The 26,967-nt window shown below is 46.4% G+C and overlaps 1 protein-coding gene across 12 annotated transcripts in view; it reads right to left on the reverse strand.

Moving 5' to 3' along the window:
• Positions 1-26,967, reverse strand: part of arnt2 (aryl-hydrocarbon receptor nuclear translocator 2) — a 715,479-nt gene that overhangs the window by 121,798 nt on the left and 566,714 nt on the right. For all 12 annotated transcript variants that reach the window (XM_085968885.1, XM_085968886.1, XM_085968889.1 and 9 more), the window contains 2 exons: positions 24,822-24,921; positions 15,624-15,765 (listed from right to left, as the gene is read on the reverse strand). In XM_085968885.1, the coding sequence (XP_085825011.1) occupies positions 15,624-15,765; positions 24,822-24,921 (242 nt within the window). The remainder of the gene's footprint in view (positions 1-15,623; positions 15,766-24,821; positions 24,922-26,967) is intronic.

A 26,967-nucleotide genomic window follows, 5' to 3' on the forward strand; every position in this document is an offset into this window, starting at 1 on the left:
AAACAGTGGAAGCAGCATGCTACAGACAGAGCTAAGCAATCTCACAACCAACGGATCAGATCAAAGCTCAGTAGTCCTGCCACATGCAGTCGTGAATGGTGGGGGACAATTAAACAACTAATGGGAGGAGGCGGCTCCATGAACATCCCCAGTGATGGCGGAGCCCAGCACGTGAGTGTAAAAGGCAAGGCAGAAGTGTTTGCAACCATCTTCAGCCAGAAGTGCTGAGTGGATGATCCATCTTGGCCTCCTCTTGGGGTCCCCACCATCACAGAAGCCAGTCTTCAGCCAATGCGATTCACTCCACGTGATATCAAGAAATGGCCGAGCACACTGGATACAGCAAAGACTACGGGCCCCGACAACATCCTGGCTGTAGTGCTGAAGACTTGTGCTCCAGAACTAGCTGCGCCTCTAGCCAAGCTGTTCCAGGACAGTTACAACACTGGCATCTACCCGGCAATGTGGCAAATTGCCCAGGTTTGTCCTGTCCACAGAAAGCAGGTCAAATCCAATCCGCCCGATTATCAGCTAAGTGATGGAAGGTGTCGTTGCCAGTGCTACCAAGCAGCACTTACTCACCAATGCTCAGTTTGGGTTCTGCCAGGACCACTTGGCACCAGACCTCATTACACCCTAGGACCAAACATGGACAAAAGAACTGAATTGAGGTGAGTAGAGAGTGACTGCCCTTGAAATCAAGGCAGCATTTGACCAAGTGTGGCATCAAGAAGCCCTAATAAAATTGAAATCAATGGGAATTACGGGGAAAACTCTCCACTGACTAGAGTTATACCTTGCACAAAGGAAGGTGGCTGTGGTTGTTGGAGGCCAATCATCTCAGCCTCAGGACATCGCTGCAGGAGTTCCTCAGGGCAGTGTCCAAGGCCCAACCATCTTCAGCTGCTTCCTCAGTGACCTTCCCTCCATCATAAGGTCAGAAATGGGGATGTACGCTGATGATTGCAGAGTGTTATCAGTTCCATTCGCAACTCCTCAGTTAATGAAGCAGTCCGTGCCAGCATACAGCAAGACCTGGACAACATTCAGGCTTGGGCTGATAAGTGGCATTCGTGCCACACAAGTGCCAGGCAATGACCATCTCCAACAAGAGAAAGTCTAACCACCTCCCCTTGACATTCAATGACATTACCATCATCAAATCTCCCACCACCAACATCCTGGGGGTCACCATTAACCAGAAACTCAACTGGACCAGCCACATAAATACTGTGGCTACAAGAGCAGGTCAGAGGCTGGGTATTCTGCGGCGAGTGACTCACTTCGACTCCCCAAAGCCTTTCCACCATCTACAAGGCACAATTCAAGAGAGTAATGGAATACTCCCCACTTGCCTGGATGAGTACAGTTCCAGCAACACTCAAGAAACGCAACACCAAATTAAGACAAAGCAGCCCGCTTGATTGGCACCCCCATCCACCACCTTAAACATTCACTCCCTCCACCACCGGCATACCGTGGCTGCAGTGTGTACCATCTACAAGATGCACTGCAGCAACTCGCCATGGCTTCTTCAACAACACCTCCCAAACCCGTGACCTCTACCACCTAGTGGGACAAGGACAACAGACGCATGGGAACACCATCATCTCCAAGTTTCCCTCCAAGTCACACACCATCCTGACTTGGAAATATATCTTCATTGTCAGTGGGTCAAAATCCTGGAACTCCCTCCCTAACAACACCGTGGGAGTACCTTCGCCACACGGACTGCAGCGGCTCAAGAAGGCAGCTCACCATCACCTTCTCAAGGGCAATTAGGGATGGGCAACACCTTTGCCAGCGATGCCCACATCCTGTGAATGATTTATAAAAAATGCTGGAGAATTCGCCACATTGCAGCAGCAACAGGCATAGATATAGCTGGGAACTCTGCAGCTAACCAAGCGATAGTGCTGGGAAAAAATAGCAGCTTCAAGTTCAGTCTTTTCAGAGGTGCTAAAGTAAAATGTTTAATGAGGGTACTGAAAGGCATAAAGGCAGGTTTATAAGTAAGTTTGGTTATAAGTCGCGTCAGCTGTGGCTCAGTGGGTAGGCCTCTCAGCTCCGAGTCAAAAGGTTGCGGCGGGTTTAAGTTCCACTCCAGAGCTTTGAGCACAAAAATCTAGGCCGACATTCCAGTGCAGTACTGAGGAAATGCTGCACTGTCAGAGGTACCGTCTTTCGGATGAGATGTTAAACCAATGCGCAGTCTGCTCTCAGATGGACGTAAAAGATCCCACGGCACTATTTCGAGAGGAGCAGGGGAGTTCTCCCCGGTGTCCTGGACAATATTTATCCCTCAATCAATATACTAAAACAGATTATCTGGTCATTATTACGTCGCTGCTGGTGGGACCTTGCTGTGCACAAATTGGCTGCCACGTTTCCTACATTACAACAATGATTACAATTCAAAAGTACTTCATTGGCTGTAAAGCACTTTGGGACGTCCTGAGGTTGTGAAAGGTGCTGTATAAATGCAAATCTTTGTTTTATTATCATGAAATCTGCCAGTTTTAAGCATTGTTATGTTAGAAACTTTATTTTGAGCCTGTAGTCTCAGGTTAAAATTGGCAGACTAAAAAAATTGAGTGATTTGACTGGCTATGTATCCTTTTCTATGATTGGTAGATTTTCCCGAGTTGTGATTTGCCGTTTCCTTTATTTCTGCCAAAAAGTGTGCGAGGGAAGTGTGATGGTCTTGAAGTATGTGCTACTGTATCTTTTCACCTATTGCAAGAAACATTAATGGATCTGCTGTGACATTGCTCACGGTAATTCAATGGCCCGTAATTTCCGATAGGAGGCTTCCTGCGTGCGGATGCCTCCTAGAATCATAGAATGTTACAGCACGGAAAGAGGCAATTTCGGCCCATCGTGTCCGCGCCGGCCAACAAAGAGCTATCCAGCCTAATCTCACTTCCCAGCTCTTGGTCCGTAGCCCTGCAGGTTAGTGCGTCCCAAATGCACATCCAAGTACTTTTTAAATGTGGTCGGGGTTCCTGCCTCTACCACCCTTTCAGGCAGTGAGTTCCAGACCCCCACAACCCTCTGGGTGAAGAAATTTCCCCTCAAATCCCCTCTAAACCTTCCACCAATTACTTTAAATCTGTGCCCCCTGGTTTTTGACCCCTCTGTTAAGGGGAAATAGGTCCTTTCTATCCACTTTATCTATGCCTCAATAAGATCATAGAGTTATACAGCACAGAAAGAGGCCCTTCGGCCCATCGTGTCCGCGCCGGCCATCAAGCCCTGTCTATTCTAATCCCATTTTCCAGCACTTGGTCCGTAGCCTTGTATGCTATGGCGTTTCAAGTGCTCGTCTAAATGCTTCTTGAATGTTGTGAGGGTTCCTGCCTCTACCACCCTTTCAGGCAGTGAGTTCCAGATTCCAACCACCCTCTGGGTGAAAAAGTTATTCCTCAAATCCCCTCTAAACCTCCTGCCCCTTACCTTGAAACTATGCCCCCTGGTTATTGACCCCTCTACTAAGGGGAAAAGTACCTTTCTATCTACCCTATCAATGCCCCTCATAATTTTGTACACCTCAATCAGGTCCCCCCTCAGCCTTCTCTGCTCTAAGGAAAACAACCCCAGCCTGTCCAGTCTCTTTATAGCTGAAACGCTCCAGCCCAGGTAACATCCTGGTGAATTCTCCTCTGCACCCTCTCCAATGCAATCACATCCTTCCTATAGTGTGGCGACCAGAACTGCACACAGTATTCCAGCTGTGGCCTAACTAGCGTTTTGTACAGCTCCATCATAACCTCCCTGCTCTTATATTCTATGCCTCGGCTAATGAAGGCAAGTATCCCATATGCCTTTTTAACCACCTTATCTACCTGTCCTACTGCCTTCAGGGATCTATGTACATACACACCCAGGTCCCTCTGATCCTCTGTCCTTCCTAGGGTCCTACCATTCATTGTGTATTCCCTTGCCTTGTTTGTCCTCCCAAAATGCATCATCTCACTTTTCAGGGTTAAATTCCATTTGCCACTGTTCTGCCCATCTGACCATCCCGTCTATATCGTCCTGTAGCCTGAGGCTTCCCTCCTCGCTATTTACCGCTCCACCAATTTTCGTGTCATCTCCGAACTTACTGATCATACCTCCTACATTCATATCTAAATCATTAATGTACACTACAAACAGCAAAGGACCCAGCACTGATCCCTGCGGTACCCCACTGGACACAGGCTTCCAGTCACAAAAACAACCTTCGACCATCACCCTCTGCCTCCTGCCACTGAGCCAATTTTGGATCCAATGTGCCAAATTGCCCTGGATCCCATGGGCTCTTACCTTCTTGACCAGTCTCCCATGTGGGACTTTGTCAAAAGCCTTACTGAAGTCCATGTAGACTACATCAACTGCACTACCCTCATCCACACACCTACTCACCCCCTCGAAAAATTCAATCAAATTGGTCAGACATGATCTTCCCTTGACAAAGCCATGCTGACTATCCTTGATTAATCCTTGCCTCTCCAAGTGGAGACTAATTCTGTCCCTCAGAATTTTTTCCAATAATTTCCCTACCACTGATGTTAGGCTCACTGGCCTGTAATTCTCTGGTTTATCCCTACTACCCTTCTTAAATAATGGTACAGGTACTATGTTAGCTGTTCTCCAGTCCTCTGGCACCTCCCGTGGCCAGAGAGTTTCTGAAAATTTGTGTCAGAGCCCCTGCAATCTCCTCCCTTGCCTCACACAGCAGCCTGGGATACATCCCGTTAGGGCCTGGGGATTTATCCACTTTTAAGCCCGCTAAAACCGCTAGTACCTCCTCCCTCTTAATACTAATTTGTTCAAGTATATCACAATCCCCCAGCCTGATTACTATGCCTACATCACCCTTCTCCATAGTGAACACAGATGCAAAATATTAATTTAAAACCTTACCTACATCTTCCGGCTCTACACACAGATTGCCACTTTGGTCCCTAATGGGCCCTACTCTTTCCCTGGTTATCCTCTTGCCCTTAATCTATATATATAAAAGAGCTCTTCTGTCTGTCTGTCCCGATGTCTGTCTGTCTGTCCGTCCGTTCTCTATACGTTTGAAAGTTACAGAGCGTACCGACGCGCGCGTCGCCTCAAAAGAAAGCTTGCGATTCCGGACCGGTCATAGGCGTATTTACGTTTCGGCCGGACAAAAATCCCGCCCGCGGTATCCCAAAAACGTTCAGCGTTCCGCTCATTAGCATCTCATGAGCGACCGTGTGACATCGAGGTCCACCAATCGGACGGCGGGTTCCTTCCTACAGTTGAGTGTCGAGTGACTCGACGATTGACCAATCCTACGCTTCGGTGACCTGACCGGTCGACCAATCGGTGCGTGTGTGGGCGGGCCTTATCCTTCTGAACCGAGGTGAGTGGCTGCCATCTTGATTTTTCACAATTTTTTCCCCCACACTTTCTGTGTGTTAGGGAACTAAGGTAAATATTTTAATGATGTGTTAGGGAATTAAATAACAATTTAATGGGGGGGGGAGGAGCCTCGGGAAATCGCGGGGGGGGGGGTGGAGAGCCTCGGGAAATCGCGGGGGGGGGGGGAGCCTCGGGAAATCGCGGGGGGGAGAGCCTCGGGAAATCGCGGGGGGGAGAGCCTCGGGAAATCGCGGGGGGGCGGGGGGGGGGGGGGGAGAGCCTCGGGAAATCGCGGGGGGGGCGAGCCTCGGCAAATCGCGGGGGGCTCGCGCCGCCCGCACTGACTGCGCATGCGCCACCCGCACTGACCGCGCACGCGCCGCCTGCGCTGACCGCGCACGCGCCGCCCGCCCGCCCACAGCGGCCGTCCATCAGCCGCGCCATACAAGGGGGACCTCAGCTCCGGACCTCAGGCGCTAGGCAGGGGGAGGGGCCGGAGAGAGGGACAGAGGGGAGTGGGGGAGGGTGGGGGTGGGCGAGGGGAGGGAGGGAGACAGGGGAGGGAGGGGAGGGGAGAGGAGGGGAGGGGAGGGAGAGGAGGGGAGGGAGGGATAGGACAGGGAGAGGACATGACAGGGAGAGGGGGGACACACAGGGGCAGGGAGACCAAGCGCCCCAAAATTGCCCTCGCAACGCGGGGCTCCCCAGCTAGTATACTTATAAAACACCGTGGGATTTTCCTTTATTTCTCCTCTCAGCCTCCTCTGTTCCAAGGAAAACAGACCCAGCCTATCCAGTCTTTCCTCATAGCTAAGATTCTCTACTCCCGGCAACATCCTTGTAAATCTCCTCTGTACCCTCTCTAGTGCAATCACATCTTTCCTGTAATGTGGTGACCAGAACTGCATGCAGTGCTCTAGCTGAGGCCTAACTAGTGTTTTATACAGTTGAAGCATAACCCCCCTGCTCTTGTATTCTATGCCACGGTTAATAAAGGCAAGCATTCTGTATGCCTTCTTAACCGCCTTATCTACTTGGCCTGCTACCTTCAGGGATCTGTGGACATGCACTCCAAGGTCCCTTTGTTCCTCTACACTACTCAGTGTCCTACCATTTAATGTGTATTCCCTTTCCTTGTTAGCCCTCCCCAAATGCATTACCTCACACTTCTCCGGATTGAATTCCATTTGCCACTGTTCTGCCCACCTGACCAATTTATTGAGATCTTCCTGCAGTCGACAGCTTCCTTCTTCAGTATCAACCACACAGCCGACTTTAGTATCACCTGCAAACTTCTTAATCATACCCCCTATATTCAAGTCAAGATCATTGACTATTTCCTCTTTTGCTTCGCTTAACAGCCTGGGATACATTTCATCTGGGCCTGCTGTACTCTTTAATACTTCCTCTCTCACTATGTTTATTTCATCTAATATTTCACACTCCTCCCCCCCCCCCGATAGCAATGTCTGCTTCGTCCCTCTCCTTTGTGAAAACAGACGCAAAGTATTCATTAAGAACCCTACCGACGTCTCCCGCCTCCACACACAAATTACCCTCATGATCTCTAATAGGCCCTAACCTTTCTTTAGTTATCTTCTTACTCTTAATATATTTATAAAACATCTTTGGGTTTTCCTCGATTTTACTTGCCAAGAATTTTTCATGCTCTCTCTTTGCTTTCCCAATATCCTTTTTAATTGCACCCCTGCACTTTCTGTACTCCTCTAAAGATTCTGGAGTATTTAGCCCTCGGTATCTGTCATACGCCTCCCTTTTTCAGAAAAAAAATCTACGAACTTACCTCAGGACTCCCGAGGTCCGGACACTTCCGCTCTTGGGCCTCTCCACAGTCAAAATACGCAGGGCCCACGTATCCCAGAGGCGCATGCAGTTCTCAAGCGTCCCTGGGGTCACGTGGGCAGGCCAGACAATAGGAGGAGGGAATCTCCCTTCATACTTTTGACAGATAGACCTGTCAAATATGTGAATGGAGATCACCCCCAAAACACAGTAAAACATTAAATACATTTTTAAAAAACCATCACGTTTTTAAAATTAGTTAAAATTACAATAAATTTAGTATTTTAAACAAAAATTTAATTTTTTGAAAAGAATAATTAAAAATTTTTTACAGGGTTAAAAATAAACTTATCTTTTTTTAAAGTATTTTTAAATTACTGCATAAATGAGTGAAATTTAATTTTTTTTTAAAACTCTTATGCTGGTAAAAGCAGGCCTTACTGGTGCTTTTACCAGGCGTAAGATTCCTAAGGGTTTTCTGCGGGCGGAGGTTCTGCAGAAAGCGGAACTATCCGCCCGCAGAGGCCCTTCTCCAGGGCAGGCGTCCGATCTGTCAAGTGGAGTTGCGGTAATGTGGCTTGTCCCTTTATTAACACACAGTCAAATTCCCACAGCCCAAGGTCATTCAGAATGTAATTGCTGTTTGGTTAGGGAACTTTTCAGATTGGAATACAGTTGTCAATTTCAGCTCCGAGGCACACAGCATTTTAAAACTGATTTGCACCTGTAATGAAGTGCGCTGACGTACTGTTTTAATATATCACAAGCTCCTGTGGTGTTGCTCATGGTGACTTGGAGAATATGCTCTTTCATCCCATGTAAGGGATACATTATACATATTATAAACTTACTTGCAGTGACTGAATACATTTGCATTTGTACTAGAGTATTATGGGATTATTAGTGGTATCTTCATTCTCAAATTCCATGACTGTGGCAATAGTAGTTAGCTTTTTATTCCCCCTTGTTTGGGGCACATCTCCAGTGGGGAGGACTTCCACCTGTCCTGGAGAGGCCCCACTGACCTTACTCTATGCCTGGCCCCAGGGTCATGAAGGTACAGAAGACAGTATGGGCCAGAGTGCTGCTACAATGGATCAGGAGGAAAGAGGTGGCTGGTGAGCTGCCGGAGTAGACAATTATTTTTCTTTACAAATTTCCTTTTATTTATGGGGCCTGTGCATGGCAGTGATGTGAGAACACATCGACAGGTTCGTCTTCAATATCTGCCCCAGAGCTCCCTGTGCTGATCAGTGAACGTTGGGGCCTAACAGATGCCCAGCGCATCTGTTGTTGCTGCAGTACAATTGGAGGGACAATGGCGGAGGCCACAGCTTCCCCCTGATGGACCCGCAGTGACTTCAAATCTGTGCTAGTTATTCACAGGTTCAATGGCACTGGTGTCTCCCATAAGCAGATCCCACATTCTTTATGATCAGGAGTTTACCGTTACTGACCAGTACGTAGTCTCGTGATAGCGTGGCCCTGAGGGCTGCAACAACGACACCCCTTCTTATATGAATTGTACACCATAATCCCTCATGTATCACCACGTGTGCTTCTCTAATCTTCTGAAATGCAGAATAATTAACACTTTAGTGAGATGAGGTCAGATACAAGTCATGAAGCTGCTTTATTTTACAGACTGTATGTGAATGAACAGAGCAACATTTATTGTAAATCCTGCGTTACTTCAACTTAATTCAGTATCTTAATTCAAAACATGCCACACTGTCTCTGTTAGAGAGCTAAACTGCTTCTTCTGACTCTGGCTGGCTCCATCTTAAAGGAGGATCAGTTCACTCCAGCTGTCTCCCTCAACAGATCTTTGCAAAAGTTCCCTGACCCTGTGCTCACCTGCCCTTTATTTCCCAGCTGGACAGGAGGCCATTGCTCGATCGTTGACTCTCTCCCAGCTGTCCATGTCCAGGGATACACCAAAATTATCCCTGCAACCCTGGAGTGTCCTTAGCAGCTGCCTCCCAGTATCCTCAAATAGAAAGACCATCCGGACACGATGGGCTGGATTTTCATTGAGGAGGCGGGACTACAACTTTCAACAAAAGGGTATCGGGACTGCCAAAAGGAAACAGACACTGCGGATTGAGGATCATTTCCACAACAACTCGGACTCTCGGCGCATGTGGCAAGGCATCCAGTCGATCACTGACTACAAGAGTAAAAACACCAGCCCCCCGGTTAGCGATGCCTCCCTTCCGGAGGAGATTAACAACTTCTACGCTCGCTTTGACAGGGACCCGGCTACCAAAGCCTTGCCACCCCCGGAAGACCAGGTGCTCACTCTGTCGACCTCCAACGTAAGGGGTGTTCTACGCGGAGTGAACACACGTTAGGCTGCTGGACCTGATAGCATCCCTGGACGGGTACTCAAGGAATGTGCTGATCAGCTGGCTGATGTCTTCACCGCCATCTTCAATCGGTCATTGGCCCAGGCAGTAGTCCCTACATGCTTCAAGACTGCTACCATTATTCCTGTGCCAAAGCAAACAGCTGTGACGTGTCTGAACGACTATCGACCTGTCGCACTCACGCCCATCATAATGAAGTGTTTCGAGAGACTGGTCCTGGCTCACATGAAAGCCAGTGTTCCCGCCTCTCTTGACCAACACCAGTTTGCCTATCGTGCAAACAGATCAACGGAGGATGCAATCACAACTGCTCTACACTCTGCATTGAATCACTTAGACGGTAAAGAGACCTACATCAGAATGCTGTTCATAGACTACAGCTCAGCATTCAACACTATCGTCCCCAACAAGCTGGCCACCAAACCCCACACTCTTGGCCTGAACACTTCCCTTTGCAACTGGACCCTGGACTTCCTAACAGACCCCAGTCTGTCAAATTAGGTAACCACACCTCACCCCCCCGACCCTGAACACGGGGGCCCCACAAGGATGTGTGCTGAGCCCCCTCCTCTACTCCCTCTTCACCCACGACTGTGTGGCTGTTCATGGTTCCAACACCATCATCAAGTTTGCGGATGATACCACGGTGGTAGGCCAGATCACCAACAACGATGAGTCAGCCTACAGGGAGGAGGTCCAGCATCTCGTGAAGTAGTGCGCTGATAACAACCTGGCCCTTAACATCAAGAAAACCAAGGAAATCATTGTGGACTTCAGGAAGTCTAAAGGCGGAAGTCACACCCCCATCCACATCCATGGGGCTGTGGTGGAAAGGGTGGACAGCTTTAAGTTCCTCGGAGTCCACATCACGGAAGACCTCTCCTGGTCCCTCAATACCTCCTCTTTGGTGAAGGCCCAGCAGCGCCTATATTTCCTAAGGAGGCTGAAGGGATGTAACCTGTCACCCCTGATCCTCTCTAACTTTTACCGCTGCACAATAGAGAGCATCCTGACGAACTGTATCACAGTATGGTATGGCAGCTGTAGCTCCTATGACCAGAAAGCCCTGCAGCGGGTAGTCAAAACTGCCCAACGCATTACCGGCACCCGGCTACCGACCATAGAGAACATCTACCAGAAACGCTGTTTACGGAGGTCACTGACCATCATCAAAAACCCTACCCACCCCAGCCACAGTCTGTTCGCCCCCCTGCCATCTGGGAAACGCTACAGATGCATTCGCACCCGAACGACCAGATTTAGGAACAGTTTCTTTCCCAGGGCTGTCATCCTACTGAACTCCACAAATAAACTCTAAAGCCTGCACATCTGCCAATGCACTTTATTATGTTTATGTTAATGTATTACAAGCCAAATGAATGTTGAATGTTTAAATGTCTTAATCTAAATGTATACTCTCGGGAGCCGCAAGCCTACATTTCGTTGTACTGCACCTGTGCACTAACAATGACAATAAAGTTGATTATGATTATGATTTCGGGGTTGTAGTCCCGCCTCCATCGAGTTGTAGCCAACCCACGCGATTTTGACTTGATTGACCTTGTTGAGCCCGCCCAGCAAGACCTTTTGACAGATGAAATATCAGCGTTTGACAGCTGTCTGAAGCTGTCAAATACTGAAAATCTCTAAGTTAATTCCTTCCTCTCAGGATGATTTAGAGATCTCCCCGGAACAGAAAGCTGAATGCTGCAATTTTTGACAGATCACGGCCATTCTGCTTTCTGTGCCGGTGAGATGAGGGACTCCCGAGACCTGAAGGAAGGAAGGCTGTAAAGGTAAGTAAAACTTCTTTAAACACTTTAAACACACTTACCTCTGCACTCATGCACCCATCACTCACCTGAACACCGGACATCTCGACCCCTCCAAGCCCTTCATCCCGACGGCCCGCCTCACTAACTTGGCGGGGTTTGGAGCCGTTGGGAATCCCACACTTCAAGAATGAAAATAGGGATTAGGCTAAAAACTGCCTGTTAACAGGCAGTTAATTGGCACTAATCCCCTTCCCGCCTCGGGGAGGCGGGTCCCAGTGCGGGTCGGGTACCTGCCTCCTTTGAAACTGGCATGAAGGCGGGTTGGGGGCGGGATGGGTTCGTGCCCCCCGATTTTGGGATTTTAACCCCCCACACGCCTCCAATCCCGCCTCCACGGCCCAATGAAAATCCTGCCCATAGAGTCTGAATGGTCTTCAGGAAAGTTTAAGTGACTTCCATTGTCTCAAGCTGAAGCGGTATGTGAGAAATACTATTTCACAAACTGGATCATCTGGTTTTAGTACGTGTCCCCTTGCCCTTGGTTGTTCAGTCAATTTAACTATTTGAGAGCTAAATTTAACTTAACATTAACATTTAAATAAAAAGTATATGAAGGTCCAGCTGTGGCAAAACATGACAGCATCTCTCATCAGTTTCCTAACCTTATCCTTGATCTCATGGTTCTTCCTATCTTGTTTCTGCTCTATACATTTCAGAAATTCATATGCCCTTTCTTTCTCTCTTTTCATCTATGTCACTTTTACTCTTCGGTTTGCTCCTCAACTTGTTTCTTCGATTAACTGCCTCTGCAATGTAAAAATATTGCCTTAACCACTCTCATTTTCCCTCTACATACTTCTCTTTAAATAGTTTAAATTTTACTTCCAGATTGGCTCAGTGGGTAGCACTCTCGCCTCTGAATCACAAAATTATGGGTTCAAACCCCACTCCAGAGTCTTGAGCTCATAATCTAGGCTGACACATCACTGCAGTACTGAGGGGAGTGCTGCACTGTCAGAGATGCCCTTCTTCAGAGGACATGTCAAACCAAGGTCCCATAGGCCTGCTCGCATAGTGTAACAATCCGCATGGTACTACAGAGTAAGGCAGGTGTTGTGTCCAACATTTCTTCTTCTTCTTAGGCAGTCCCTCGGAACCGAGGATGACTTGCTTCCACATTAAAAATGAGTTTGCAGGTGACTGATGAGTCCAATGTGGGACCTACAGTCTCTGTCACAGGCGGGGCAGACGGTGGTTGAAGGGGCGGGTGGGTGGGGCGCTTGGGTTGACGTGCGCTCCTTCCGCTGTTTGTGCTTGGCTTCCGCTTGCTCCCGGCGAAGAGACTCGAGGTGTTCGGCACCTTCCCGGATGCTTCTCCTCCACTTTGTACGGTCTTGGGCCAGGGATTTTACACTTTTTCAAGGAGGCTTTGAGGGTGTCCTTGGAGCGTTTCCTCTGCCCACCTGGGGCTCCCTTGACATGCCAGAGCTCCGAGTAGAGCGCTTGTTTTGGGAGTCTCGTATCGGGCATGCGGACGATGTGACCTGTCCATCGGAGCTGATTAAGCGTGGTCAAAGCTTCGATGCTGGGGATGTTGGCCTGAGCAAGAACATGGACGTTGGGGCGCCTATCCTGCCAATGGATTTGCAGGATCTTGTGGAGGCAGCGTTGGTGGTACCTCGCCAGTGCTTTGAGGTGCCTGCTGTACATGGTCCATGTCTCTGAGGCATACAGCAGGGCGGGTATCACTGCTGCTCTGTAGACCATGAGCTTAGTGCTGGGTTTGAGATCCTGGTCTTCAAACACTCTCTTCCTCAGGCGACCGAAGGCTGCACTGGCACACTGAAGGCGGTCTTCGTCGTCGACGTCTGCCCTTGTTGACAGTAGGCTCCCGAGGTATGGAAAGTGGCCATCAACCAACACCACCAAAACAGACTAACTGGTCATTTATCTCATTTTCTGTTTGTGGGGCCTTGGTGTGCCACATTTGCCTACAAAATAACAGTGACTATGCTTAAAAAATCAAGCGCTTTGAGACGCCCTGAGGATTTGAAAGGTACTCTGCAAATGCAAGTTCTTGCTTCACATTTTATTTCTTGAATACAGCATTTCATCCTGTTAAAGGCTGCTTACCGGGAATCCAATTTTTAATTGTTTTAATTATCTATTCTGTCCTGCTTTAAACACAGTTTAATAGTATAAAACACTGACCATGTCAGTTTCTATTTGGCTATGATTCTGCCCGCTCCTGTGTGGTTGTGATACAGTTTGTCAGTCCTCCTGATTTGCTTCAAAAATAGGCCCAGTTTTTCTTATAAATTTAACACCTTTTGACTTCTTGCCAACCATTCACTTACAGCCAAAATTCTGCTCAGTTTAACAGAGAAACACTGTAAAGCAGCATCACAACATTGTTAGTAACTAGTGGTGCTTTTTAAAAACAACAAACACTAGCCTGGGAACTACAGTCGGCGTGGTTGGGGGTGGGGGGGGCGGGGAGACAGAGAAGTCAGACGGAACTGCAGGGCAATCCTGGCCAAGGTGGGGGGAGAGGCTGCAATTTGTGGCAGCGCCCAGGACAGAAATTGAGAAAATTTGGGGGTGTTCCCAGGCTACTCCGAAAATGCCACTCAGCTGGCCCGCTGGGAGTTTTGGGTTCCATTCTGGGCACCTTGAAGGCCCCAATATTAAAGAACTCAGAGGTAGTTGATCACAAGAGGGATTGGTTATCTTAAGAATGTTGCCCAGGTGTCATCCGTGGCTCAGTGGTAGCATTAATGCCTCTGAGTCAGAAGCTTATAGTTCTAAGCCCACTCCAGAGATTTGAGCACTAATTTCTAGGCTGACACTTCAGTGTAGTACCGAGGGAGTGCTGCACTGTCAGAAGTGCCATCTTTTAGATGAGACGTTAAACTGAGGCCCCCTGTCTGCCCTCTTGGGTGAACATGAAAAATCACATGGTACAAAGAGCAGCGGAGTTCTCCCTGGTGTCCTGGCCAATATTTATCCTCAACCACATCACTAAAACAGATTATCTGGTCATTATCGCATTGCTGTGTGTGGCAGCTTGCTGTGCACAAATTGGCTGCCACATTTCCTACAACAGTGACTCGACTTCAAAAGTATTTTATTGGCTGTGAAGCACTTTGGGACACCCTGAGGTTGTGAAGGACGCTATATAAATGCAAGTTTGTTCTTCATTTCTATTATCTATTCCATGCAACGACTGAAGATGTTTTCTTCTTTTGATCCTGTCCAATAAAGGCTTCAGGCAATTCCCTTGGAGTGGCAGGGTGTCACTCAGTCACCGGCAGCGATGGGGTGGCTGCGTCTGTTGCACCTCTATAGGTGTGGAGCCCCCATCACCTAATATTTAAACAACCCATGCCCCAAGATTTGGGACCGGGTCCCCAGCATGGCAAAGCAGTGGGTGGAAGCTCTGCCCATCCTCCTAAGGGTCTACGGAAGTTCTAGCCTACTGTGTTAAAACTTTATAAAGAAGGAATTAGAAGGAACTAGCACTGGGCCTCGCTGCACAGGAATGGGTTGTGGAGCTAAACATTCACCACCTTGGATAATGCTGAAAATACATGAATATTCTGATTATTGCTATAGGCAGGTTGTTGAAATTTATTTCTCCAATAATTCCTCACAATACTACAATGGAAAGATGTGTTGTAGAAACCCAGCTGGTTCATGAATGTCTTTCAGGGAAGATAACCTGCCACCCTTACTCAATCTGGCCTACGCGTGACTAGTCCACATCACGTGGTTGACTCTTGGGGATGGCAATAAAATGCAACCTTGCCAACACATTTAAACACGATACTACTGCAAATCGTGCATCCATCTCCAGCTCTGCGGATCAACAAGTTAGGAAAACATCTCAAGGAATGACTACTTGAAAACTGAATATTAAATCACGAAGACAGTGCTTCCCTTTTGTGTGTATCTGGGCTTGAGTACTACAATAATTTAGAACACTAAGTACTGTACCTTTTACCTGTGTAACTCTGGCACAAAATCAGGCCAAGCATACAGATGGTCTCATTAATAGTATGAATAGTATCAATGTTGGACCAGACTACACTATAATCCCATAATTCACAATTAAAAAAAACAATCTACAAATTCTGTGACCCATAAACACTTAAAATAACAAATGAAAAATAACATTTACATGTTCAAAGTTTCAGTTCAAATCATCAACTGCAAATATTTTTACATTTCAACTAGCTATTCAGAAACAAACGATTCAGGATGATTTTAGTAATCTATCCACCAAAAATGTGTACAGCACCTGCCCCGGGAAAGGTGGTCGACTCCCAGTCCAGGACGTTGCAGAGACCTGATTAGCATTTGATTGGCGAGATATCTGAGCTAAAATCTGGCCCGCTGACGATGTCTGCTGAATGATGTTTCCACCAGGTACCATCGAAGTGCTGAAGAGACAATATTAAAAATCTGTTACCAAATGACCAACTACAACAACAGCTTGTATTCATACAGTGCCTTTAACGCAGCAAAACGCCCCCAGGCACTGCACAGAAATGTTATTGAACAAAACTTGACACCGTGCCACACATGGAGATATTAAGACAGGTGAGAGGTAGGTTTTAAGGAGTGCCTTAGAGGAGAGAGAGGTAGAGAGGCTGAAAGGTTTAGGGAGGGAATTCCAGAGCTTATGGCCTAGGCAGTTGAAGGCATGGCTGCCAATGGTGGAGCGCTTAAAATTGGGGATGTGCAAGAGGTCAGAATTGGAAGAGCGCAGAGACCTTGGAGGGTTTTAGAGCTGGAGGAGGTTTCAGAGATAGGGAGGATCGAGGCTATGGAGGGATTTGAAAATAAGAATGCAAATTTTAAAACTGAGGCGTTGCCGGACCGGGAGCCAATGTAGATCAGTGAGCACAGGGGTGATGGGTGAACAGGACTTGGTGCGAGTTAGGACACGGGGCAGTGAGCACAGGGGTGATGGGTGAACAGGACTTGGTGCGAGTTAGGACACGGGGCAGTGAGCACAGGGGTGATGGGTGAACGGGACTTGGTGCGAGTTAGGACACGGTCAGCGAGCACAGGGGGTGATGGGGGAACGGCACTTGGTGCAAGTTAGGACACGGTCAGCGAGCACAGGGGTGATGGGTGAACGGGACTGGGTGCGAGTTAGGACACGGGACAGCGAGCACAGGGGGTGATGGGTGAACGGCACTTGGTGCGAGTTAGGACACGGGACAGCGAGCACAGGGGTGATGGGTGAACGGCACTTGGTGCGAGTTAGGACACGGGACAGCGAGCACAGGGGTGATGGGTGAACGGGACTTGGTGCGAGTTAGGACACGGTCAGCGAGCACAGGGGGTGATGGGGGAACGGCACTTGGTGCGAGTTAGGACACGGTCAGCGAGCACAGGGGGTGATGGGGGAACGGCACTTGGTGCGAGTTAGGACACGGGACAGCGAGCACAGGGGTGATGGGTGAACGGGACTTGGTGCGAGTTAGGATACGGGCAGCAGAGTTTTGGATGATCTCAAGTTTATGGAGGGTGCAAAGTGGGAGGCCGGCCTGGAGGGCACTGGAAGAATATTCTAACATCAATAAAGCTGGTTGAGAGATAATGACTGTTTTTGTTTATTGTACTTAAAATGTACAGGAAGCGGAGGGAAATCAGTGTTTATAGTTGAACTTAATGGAAAAATCAATAATGAATTACAGTACTACCATTGCTGACTTCCACAATATAGGAAATCATAATTCAACCAATATGCACTTGCTTTTTATTCCATAATTTATGACATAAGAAATTAAAGTCTTCTGATGATTGTCAAGGCTGTTGATCACCAATTGGAATTTTTTTTTTTTTTTATAAAGTGCTCAAGGTTTATCCTAATGTCCTTTGGTTGATGCGCACCAAAACAAAGAGGCTAGCAGCTGGAAACGGAATGTTTTTCTTTCTTTGCACTATACATCAACACTCGCAAAGTCATAACTAGCAAATCAAAGCTTCCTCCAAATATCCCAACAATGCATCTTAGTTTAGAAGAACACGCCTCATTCAGCATGACGTTTATACCTCCCTTAGCAGCCATCCTTACGGCTTACCTGGAGAGTGTGATGGTCTACTTAATGCAAAATCTTGGTCAGTCGTGTCCTACTGATTTGTGTGCATGGGGTACTGACTCGAGACTGGCCAAACTTTATCGTTATCTCAAGGGGGTTAGGAACATAGGAACAAGAGAAGGCCATTGAGCCCCCTGAGCCTATTCCACCATTCAATGAGATCATGGCTGATCTGTATCTTAACTCCATCTACCTGCCTTTGGCCTATATCCTTTAATACCTTTGGTTAACAAAAATCTATCAATCTCAGATTTAAAATTAATTGATCTAGCATCAATTGCCGTTTGCGGAAGAGTTCCAAACTTCTACCCCCCTTTGTGTTTCCTAATTTCACTCCTGAAAGGTCTGGATCTAATTTTTAGACTATGCCCCCTAGTCCTAGACTCCCCAACCAGCTGAAATAGTTTCACTCTATCTACCCTCAGTTCCCCTTAATATCTTGAAAACTTCGATCAGATCATCCCTTAACCTTCTAAATTCTAGGGAATACAACCCTAATTTGTATAATCTCTCCTCATAATTTAATCCTTGGAGTCCGGGTATCATTCGGGTAAGCCTATGCTGCACTCCCTCCAAGGCCAATATATCCTTCCTGAGGTGTGGTGCCCAGAACTGCTCACAGTGCTCCAGGTCTAACCAGTGTTTTGTATAGTTGCAGCATAACTTCTACCCTCTTATATTCTAGTCCTCTAGATATAAAGGCCAACATTCCATTAGCCTTTTTCATTATTTTCTATACCTGTTCCTGACATTTTCATGATCTATGTACCTGGACCTCCAAGTCTCTTTGGACCTCCACTGTTTTTAGCCTTTCACCATTTAGAAAGTACCCTGTTCGATCCTTTTTAGGTCTAAAGTGGATGATCTCACATTTGCCTACATTGAAATCCATTTGCTCCGGTTTTGCCCATTCACTTAATCTGTCACTATCCCTTTGTAATTTTATGTTTTCATCTACACTGCCTACAATGCCGCCTATCTTTGTCATTGGCAAATTTGGATATATGGCTTTCTATGCCATCATTTAAGTCATTAATAAATACTGTGAATAGTTGAGGTCCCAACACAGATCCCTGCGGGACACCACTAGTTACATCCTGCTAATTATGAGTAACTACTCATTATCTATTTCCTGCCGCTCAGCCAATTTCCTAACCAGGTCAATAATTTGCCTTCAATTCCATGGGCTTCTACTTTAGTTAACAATCTCTTTTGTGGGACTTTATCAAATGCCTTCTGGAAGTCCATATAAATAACATCCATAGACATTCCCCTGTCCACTACTTTAGTCAGCTCCTCAAAAAATTCAATCAGGTTTGTCAGGCATGACCTACCTTTAACAAATCCACGCTGGCTCTCTGAAAACTTTTGAGGTGTTCAGTCACCCTATCCTCAATTATAGACTCTAGTAATTTCCCAGCAACAGGTGTTAGGCTAACTGGTCTAAAATTTCCTGGTTTCCCTCTCCCGCCATTCTTAAATAGCGGAGTGACATGCGCAATTTTCCGATCTAAAAGAATGGTTCCTGAATCGAGAGAACTCTGGAAGATTATATAATAGCAAAATACTGTGGATGCTGGAAATCTGAAATAACAACAGAAAATGCTGGAAATACTCAGCAGGCCAGGCAACATCCGTGGAGAGAGAAACAGAGTTAACGTTTCAGGTCTGGGACCCTTCATCAGAACTGGAAAAGGCTGGAAATGTAACAGATATTAAGCAGGTACAGAGACGGGGGTGGGGGGGGGGGGTTAGGAGGGGAGGAAGGAATTGAAAGAACATACTGTGAAAATGTTGCAAATGGGAATGGCAAAATCATACTGCATGAAAAATGGGGGCAGGGATTATGATCTGAAATTGTTGAACTCAATGTTGAGTCCGGAAGGCTGTAAAGTGCCTATTACATTGTTCCAATGAAGTTCAACGTAAGCTCGAGGAACAGCACCTCATCTCCCGATTAGGCCCTCCAAATTCGGGATTTTCAGCCCCCGCCCGCCTGAAACCCCGCCCGACGGCTGGGGGAAAATTGGAGCCGTTAACTCTGTTTCTCTCTCCACAGATGCTGCCTGGCCTGCTGAGTATTTCCAGCATTTTCTGTTGTTATTTCTGGAAGATTATAGTTCGGGCATCTACAATGTGCTCACCTACTTCCTTTAAAACGCTGGGATGGAAACCATCTGGTCCTGGGGATTTGTCACTTTTTAGTGCCATTATTTTCTTCATCACTGTTACTTTACTTACATTCATTTTATTGAGTTCCTGTCCCTGATTCAATATTAGTTTCCTTGGGATTTCCAGCATACTATCCTCTTCCTCTACTGTAAATACTGATGCAAAGTAATTATTCAACATGTCCACCATTCCCTTACTATTATTAACAATATCACGGATATCAGTTTTTAAGGGGCCAACATTGCTCCTGACTATCCTCTTTTTCCTAATCTAATTGTAGAAATTGTGTTGATTTTGATATCCCTTGCAAGTTTCTTTTTATACTCCCTTTTTGTAGCTGTAAAAGCATTGCCCGAACAGGGTTGAAATACAAAGGGAAGGAAGCGATGCTTCAGTTGTACAGAGCCTTGCTTAGACCCCATCTGGAGCACTGCGTTCAGTTTTGAACAAGGATATATTGGCCTTGGAGGGGGTGCAGAACAGATTCACCAGAATGATATGGGGGCTTAAAGGGTTAAATTATGAGGACAGGTTGCATAAACTTGGGTTGTACTCCCTTGAGTTTAGAAGGTTGAAGGGTGATCTGACTGAGGTGTTTAAAATTATAAAAGGGTTCGATAGAGTAGATACAGAGAAGCTATTTCCTTCGATGGGGGAATCCAGAACAAGGGGACAGTGAGCTGGATCTAGCTCTCAGCAGTGAACGAACAGCAGCAGCCATTCATTACGCTTACCCACAGACTTTCTCTGTGATTTTGCACTGGAACTTACTGTGATTAGAGAGCCATTTTGGCACAGCACCCCTACAGGGGATCTGGGAACTGTGAAAACTGGGAAAGCAACTGTGCATCTCCTTAACCAATCAGATTGAAGAATCATTAATGAGGAGCGCAGAATCTGAACCAGGAAATGCAACTTAAAATATTCAATTCAATGTCAAATCAGGCACAGAAAGTGAAATAAAGAGAGGGAAAGAAAGATGGGATTAAGGGGCAGAGAAAAAGTAAAAAATATATATATTTTAAATTTAAAAAAAAAATCTCCAACAATAATTAAAATCTGAAGGAAAGAGACTCCACAATTGTAAAAGTTAATGTGCAGTACCATGTTAATGTTTGGCAGTAATCAAGACTTATCACACCGTTAAAAATTTACTTACTGGAATGGACAAGCCTTAACTTTTTCTGGCGAGTTTAGTGGGCGCCTATCGCGTAAGTACCACAACTTCATGGCGTTCCAATGCAGAGTCTCTCGGTGAGATATCAGTGTAGCAAAGCTTCTGGAGGAGCAGGGCAACTCGGACAGCAACTTCCCGATTTCCACGTTTAACTGCGCATGTGTGGTCGCTGGAAGTTGCTGTCGGATTTACCCTTTAATAACGGTGAGCGCTGTTAGCCTCACCATTATTTCTACAGCAAAATCTAGCCCATAATCTTAAAATTAGAGCTAGGCCTTTCAGAAGTGAAATCAGGAAGCATTTTTTTCCACACAATGGATAGTGGAAATGTGGAATTCTTTCCCCCAAAAGGCTGCGGATGCTGGGTCAATTAAAATTTTTAAGATTGAGATTGATAGATTTTTTTTTATTAGGTAAGGGTATCAAGTGCTATGGATCAAATGCAGGTAAACGGAGTTGAGGTAGATCAGTCACGATCCAACTGAATGGCAGAACAGGCTCAAGGGACTGAATGGACTATACTTTTTTCTTTAAGGCCATCGTTAAATGAACGCTGTTACATAAATTCCCACTTTCAGTTAATACAGGTAGACTATCCTTTATCCGCACTTCCGAAAACCGAAAACCTCTAAAAACCGAAAGTTTTTTCGTGGAGCGTAAGTCGTGCGCATGACATGACCCGAGTGGCGCCAAACATGACAGGAGTGGTCCGGCAGCTCTGCCTTTCCCTGTGAACAGGGCAGAGGGTCACAGAGTTCCCTCCTGGGTAGGAGATTGCAGGCCGAGCCGGGCAGTGTGAAGGAGGTACCGGGAGAATGAACCCAACAATACAGCGGCCCGTCCGATAGCTGCAGCGGCCCGTCCTATAGTCTTTTCTCCCCCCCCGCCCCCCGACCTGATTTGTGGTCCGGCTTTCCAACAACTGGCGGCGGCAGTCGAGCCCCAGACCCCCGCTAAGTCAAGGAATTCAGATACGGAGCAGGGGGAGCCGGAAACCTCGATCTAACGGCAGAAATCAGCAGCCGTTTTGTTAGTTTTTTTTTCTTCCCCTAGCATTTTTTAAAACAGTCAGGCTGTGGAAAGAGTCTCTGTAGCTTAGCAACAACTTCAGAGACGCTTCCAAGGCAGGGCCCAAGTGTTTACAAGCTGTTGCTAAGCAACAGTGTTTGTTGTCAAAACCTTCTGAAATCCGAAAAATTCCGAAAACCGAAACACATCTGGTCCCAAGGTTTTCGGATAAAGGATAGTCTACCTGTACCAAGGCTCCACGAAGCACTGAAAGCTTGCACTGTCAAATGACTGAGTCCACATACACAGTAGCACCCTTTGTAAATGCCATATGGGCAATTTCTGTTAACATTAATTATACCAAGCACTAAACTGATAACATATTAAGTGTTTGGTGATGTGACAAAACACTCCATTTTTTAAGCCTCTCCTTCTAAAGGAAGTGAAATGACAGTAGTCAATAGGAATTAAATGATTAAAAAAGACAACAGCTGCAATTTACAACACCCAAGAGTGCTGTCCCTTACAGGTCCTCCTGTGCAGTCTTAAATGGGAAAAGGATACGAGCCAGAAACCAACCTTTCAGAGTTCAAGAGCCAGGTTGTGTGCTATCTGCTAAGTAAGGGGTTAATCTCACACTCATCAACTATCTAACGTCCAACCTCCTTGGCAAAGGAGGGAAGTGTTTGGGGGCAAGTGGGCACCAAGATGGCACGTCTGGAAATAGAAACTATTGATGATAAGCCAACCATCTCTGGCCATTGATGGTACCTGTCGGAATAGACCTATCATTGGTGACTGTGATTTTTTGGTAGTTCGTTTTGAACCATTTAAGCTTGGTGGTGGGCTTTCTCGTATACTAGGTCATGGCTAACAAAAAACAGTGGCCATATCAATGCTTAGGGAAAGATCTAATAATTAATTTTTTCCTGCTGAATAAAGTGTCAAGAGAATGACCATCTTTTCTCCCACTGAATGTTCCAAATCAGCCTTGCTAAAAGAATAAACAGGCAAAAGCAAAAGTGTACAAAAACCTGTGTCAGGAGACTAACAGATCATTTAATCGGAATGAGGTTAGCTTGTCTTGCCAAAAACTGGACTGATCTCCTCTGTTTGAGGAGTCCCTTTGGCAACTGGTTCCTGCCTTTGCTAAGGGTGTGCACCATTTCATCCTGCATTCCTGTGAGGTGCTGCTGACAGAGTTAGACCAGCCATCCAACACCAATGCCAGATGTGTATGACATCAAGACGAAGAGACAAGGATTGAATCTTGCTTGTTGCCAGCCCAAAGCCGATCTCAGACAGTGGAGAATGTGTATGGAGTTCAATGTGGAGAAATTTTATGAAAAGCTTTCTATAGGCTAACATCATCAGGCCTAAGATGCTGAACCCATATAATTGAGCTAGGTCTGGCTGCACATAGCAACAATGCTGTTTTCACATTACTGGTCTGAACAGACCTTTCTCGTTCAGTAGGAAAAATCTGTCAGCCAGGTATGAAAGTTGCAAGGTAGATTCAACTGGCAGAGAACCAACCAAGTTAGGCCAACGTAGGCCAAAATGTGAGTTGGCGTAGATAAAGTAATGTTAGAAAAAAGCTATACAAACCTCTTATAAAAAGTAATAAACTCACAAAAGAAGCTAAATTGATTGCAGGAATACTAACAAAAAATGTGTATTATAATATACATAGAAACATAGAAGATAGGAGGAGTAGGCCATTCGGCCCCTCGAGCCTGTTCCGCCATTCAATGAGATCATGGCTGATCGTCCAAATTCAGTACCCTGTCCCTGCCTTCTCTCCATATCCCTTGATCCCTTTAGCCTTAAGAAATATATCCAACTCCTTCTTGAATATATTTAATGAATTGGCCTCTACTGCCTTCTGTGGTAGAGAATTCCACAGGTTCACCACTCTCTGGGTGAAGAAATTCCTCCTCATCTCTGTCCTAAATGGCTTACCCCTTATCCTTGGACTGTGACCCCTGGTTCTGGACTCCCCGACCATCGGGAACATCCTTCCAGCATCTAGTCTGTCTAGTCCTGTTAGAATTTTATAAGTTTCGATGAGATCCCCTCTCATTCTTCTAAACTCCAGCGAGTACAAGCCCAATCGACCCAATCTCTCCTCATGTGTCATTCCTGCCATCCCAGGTATCAGCCTGGTGAATCTTCGCTGCACTCCTTCCATGGCAAGAACATCCTTCCTCAGATAAGGCAACCAAAACTGCACACAATACTCCAGATGTGGTCTCACCAAGGCCCTGTACAACTGCAGCAAGACATCCTTGTTCCTGTACTCAAACCCTCTCGCTACGAAGGCCAACATACCATTTGCCTTCTTAACCGCCTGCTGCACCTGCATGCTCACCTTCAGCAACTGGTGCACAAGGGCGCCCAGGTCTCGTTGCACTTCCCCTTCTCCCAATCTATTGCCATTCAGATAATAATTTGCCTTCCTGTTTTTGACACCAATACCTATTATATACAATATATTATTGTACATCCACACATACACAATGGAAAGGGGGAATGTCCCCAGACCACACGTGATGTAAATTTCTTAAAGCAACAGTATTCCAAAGCTGATTTTCTCGTGAAATTCCCAAAGTTGCTGCTTTTAGGTAAAAGATGAAGAAATAAGGAAGAATTATTTCAATGGCTGCAACTGACATGCCCCGATTGGTTAAATTAATGTAAGCCTCGGGTGACTGTCTGTGTGGAGTTTGCACATTCTCCCCGTGTTTGCGTGGGTTTCCTCCGGGTGCTCCGGTTTCCTCCCACAGTCCAAAGATGTGCGGGTTAGGTTGATTGGCTATGATAAATTGACCCTTAGTGTTAGGGGGATTAAATACGTGGGGTTACGGGGATAGGGTGGGATATGTGTTGGTGTAGGGGTTACGGGGATCGGGTGGGATATGTGTCGGTGCAGGCTCGATGGGCCGAAATGGCCTCTATCTGCACTGTGGGGTTTCTGTGATTCTGTGAATGTGAATGTGTGACGTATCTGAGATGCTCTTAAATTTACCTGAATGGTTGTCCTGCTCGCCCAGGTTGGAATGAACCTCCTTGTGAGTAGATCTGTTGGTTTCCTGCGGCTGATGTTGTAGACATTGTCTTCTTTTCACCTGTGTTTAAAAAATCATTAGGACAACCACTGAATTGACAAAGTCGCTGATGGACTCTTTAGATCATGTAACACAGAGCATAGTTCATGTAACACAGAGCATAGTTTTAAGGAAGTTTTTGTCACACGGCAACCAAAGCAGCATTGTGAAATCTATGTTTGACAACAAACTTCAACGGTTCACCTCTGCTGGAAAACAAAGACAAGCACATTGCAAAGTTCCAAATGTAAAGCAAAACCTATTTTTAAGTAATATGGCAAATTTGCTATGTTGTAAAAGTAGCAATATTAGAGTCTGCGTGTCCAGTTTTAAGGTACATAGGAGAGGTATAATTTTGGTTGAATAAATATTGTAATCATTTCATTTGAGTATGTGATTATTTTTTGTGAATTTTAAGCTTGTTGAATCGCAGTCAATAAAACAATCACAGATGTTTAATAGTTTACCTTCTTCACTGACAGTACACGAGGTCATTCCGGACAGCTCTAACATAGTAACAGCACTAACCACTGGTTGTAACCACTGGTTACTGCAAGAATTCCACTGGGAACAAACAGTGTGGAATAGATCCTTCTTCCCACATTCTAAGAAGGTATTAGTCTTTGAAATTCACTGCATACACTGAAAATGTGCCTAAGACAACAAGCGGGTGTGATCTTGGCATATCATTCTATCTATATACTTCAGGCATAATGGCCAAGCACTCATAGTTTCATTTGTTTGATAGTAACAAAGATATAGAGCTGCATAAACAGGAGTGCAGCATAGGTAGAAAGTATTAATGCTTCTCCATGTTTAGCACTGTTGTAGCGATTGCTCCTGTCCAAAAATGGGTTCAAGAAAATTAACATGTGCATTGTTAAAGGCCAATCATAAACAACTTGTGCAAAATTACCTTGGGGGGGGGGGGCGGTTTAGGGAAGTGACATTATTGAGTTTAAAGAATGGAAAGATCTTGAACTAGTGAGCATTTAAAGCACAGAATGGAATAGAATGAAAGGCTTTCTCACCGAGTTGGAATGGTAAAAATAGTTTCACACAGCACCATCAGCCACTTTCCCTTTCAAATTCAGATTCCAGGGGCTGGATTTTCATTCAGGAGTCGGGTAGGAGGCGGGACTACAACTTTCGGGGTTGTAGTCCCGCCTCCATTGAGATGTGGCCAATCCACGCGATTGTAACTTGTTGAGCCCGCCCAGCGGGCTCAGCAGGCCAATTAAGGGCCACCCAACAACAGGTGATGCCACAGACTTAAATTTCATCTGTCAAGAGGTTTTGACAGATGAAATATCAGCGTTTCACAGCTGCTTGAAGCTGTCAAACACTGAGTCTTACTTCTAACCTGAGTCCTTCTCCACAGACTCAGTTAGAAATCTCTCCTGCACAGAAAGCTGAAGGCTGTCACTTTCGACAGTTCGCAGCCATTCTGCTTTCTGTGCCGGTGAGATGAGGGACTCCCGAGACCTAAAGGAAGGAAGGCTGAAAAGGTATGAAAAGGTAATTTAAACTTCTTTAAACACTTTAGACACACCAAACACACTTACCTTTGCACACATCACTTGTCTGAACACCGACATCTCGACCCCTCCAAGTCCTTCTTCCCGACGGTCCGCCTCCTCTAACTTGGTGTGGTTTGGAGCCGTCGGGAATCCCACACTTCAGCATTAAAAATAGGGATTAGGCTAAAAACTGCCTGTTAACTACCTGTTAACAGGCAGTTAATTGGCACTAATCCCTTCCCGCCTCAGGTAGGCGGGTCCCAGTGCGGGGCGGGTACCCGACTCCTTTGAAACTGGCATGGAGGTGGGTTGGGTGCGGGATGGGGTCGGGACCCCTAATTTCGGGATTTTAACCCCCCACATGCCTCCAATCCCGACTCCACGGCCCAATGAAAATCCTGCCCCAGGTGTGCAGACCACACCAGCTGCGCAGTGAAGGACAGGATTTTGGGCTGAGGTGATGCCACGTCTGTGGCTGAGTCAGGACTAAAAATCTCACACCTAGAATTTGCTGTCAGAATCAACAGTCCTGTCTTGCGGAGAGAAG

The sequence above is a fragment of the Somniosus microcephalus genome, chromosome 27 (genome assembly GCF_052327205.1).
Source record: "Somniosus microcephalus isolate GS21.2 chromosome 27, FLI_Smic_1.0, whole genome shotgun sequence".
In the NCBI taxonomy this organism is placed as follows: Eukaryota; Metazoa; Chordata; class Chondrichthyes; order Squaliformes; family Somniosidae; genus Somniosus; species Somniosus microcephalus.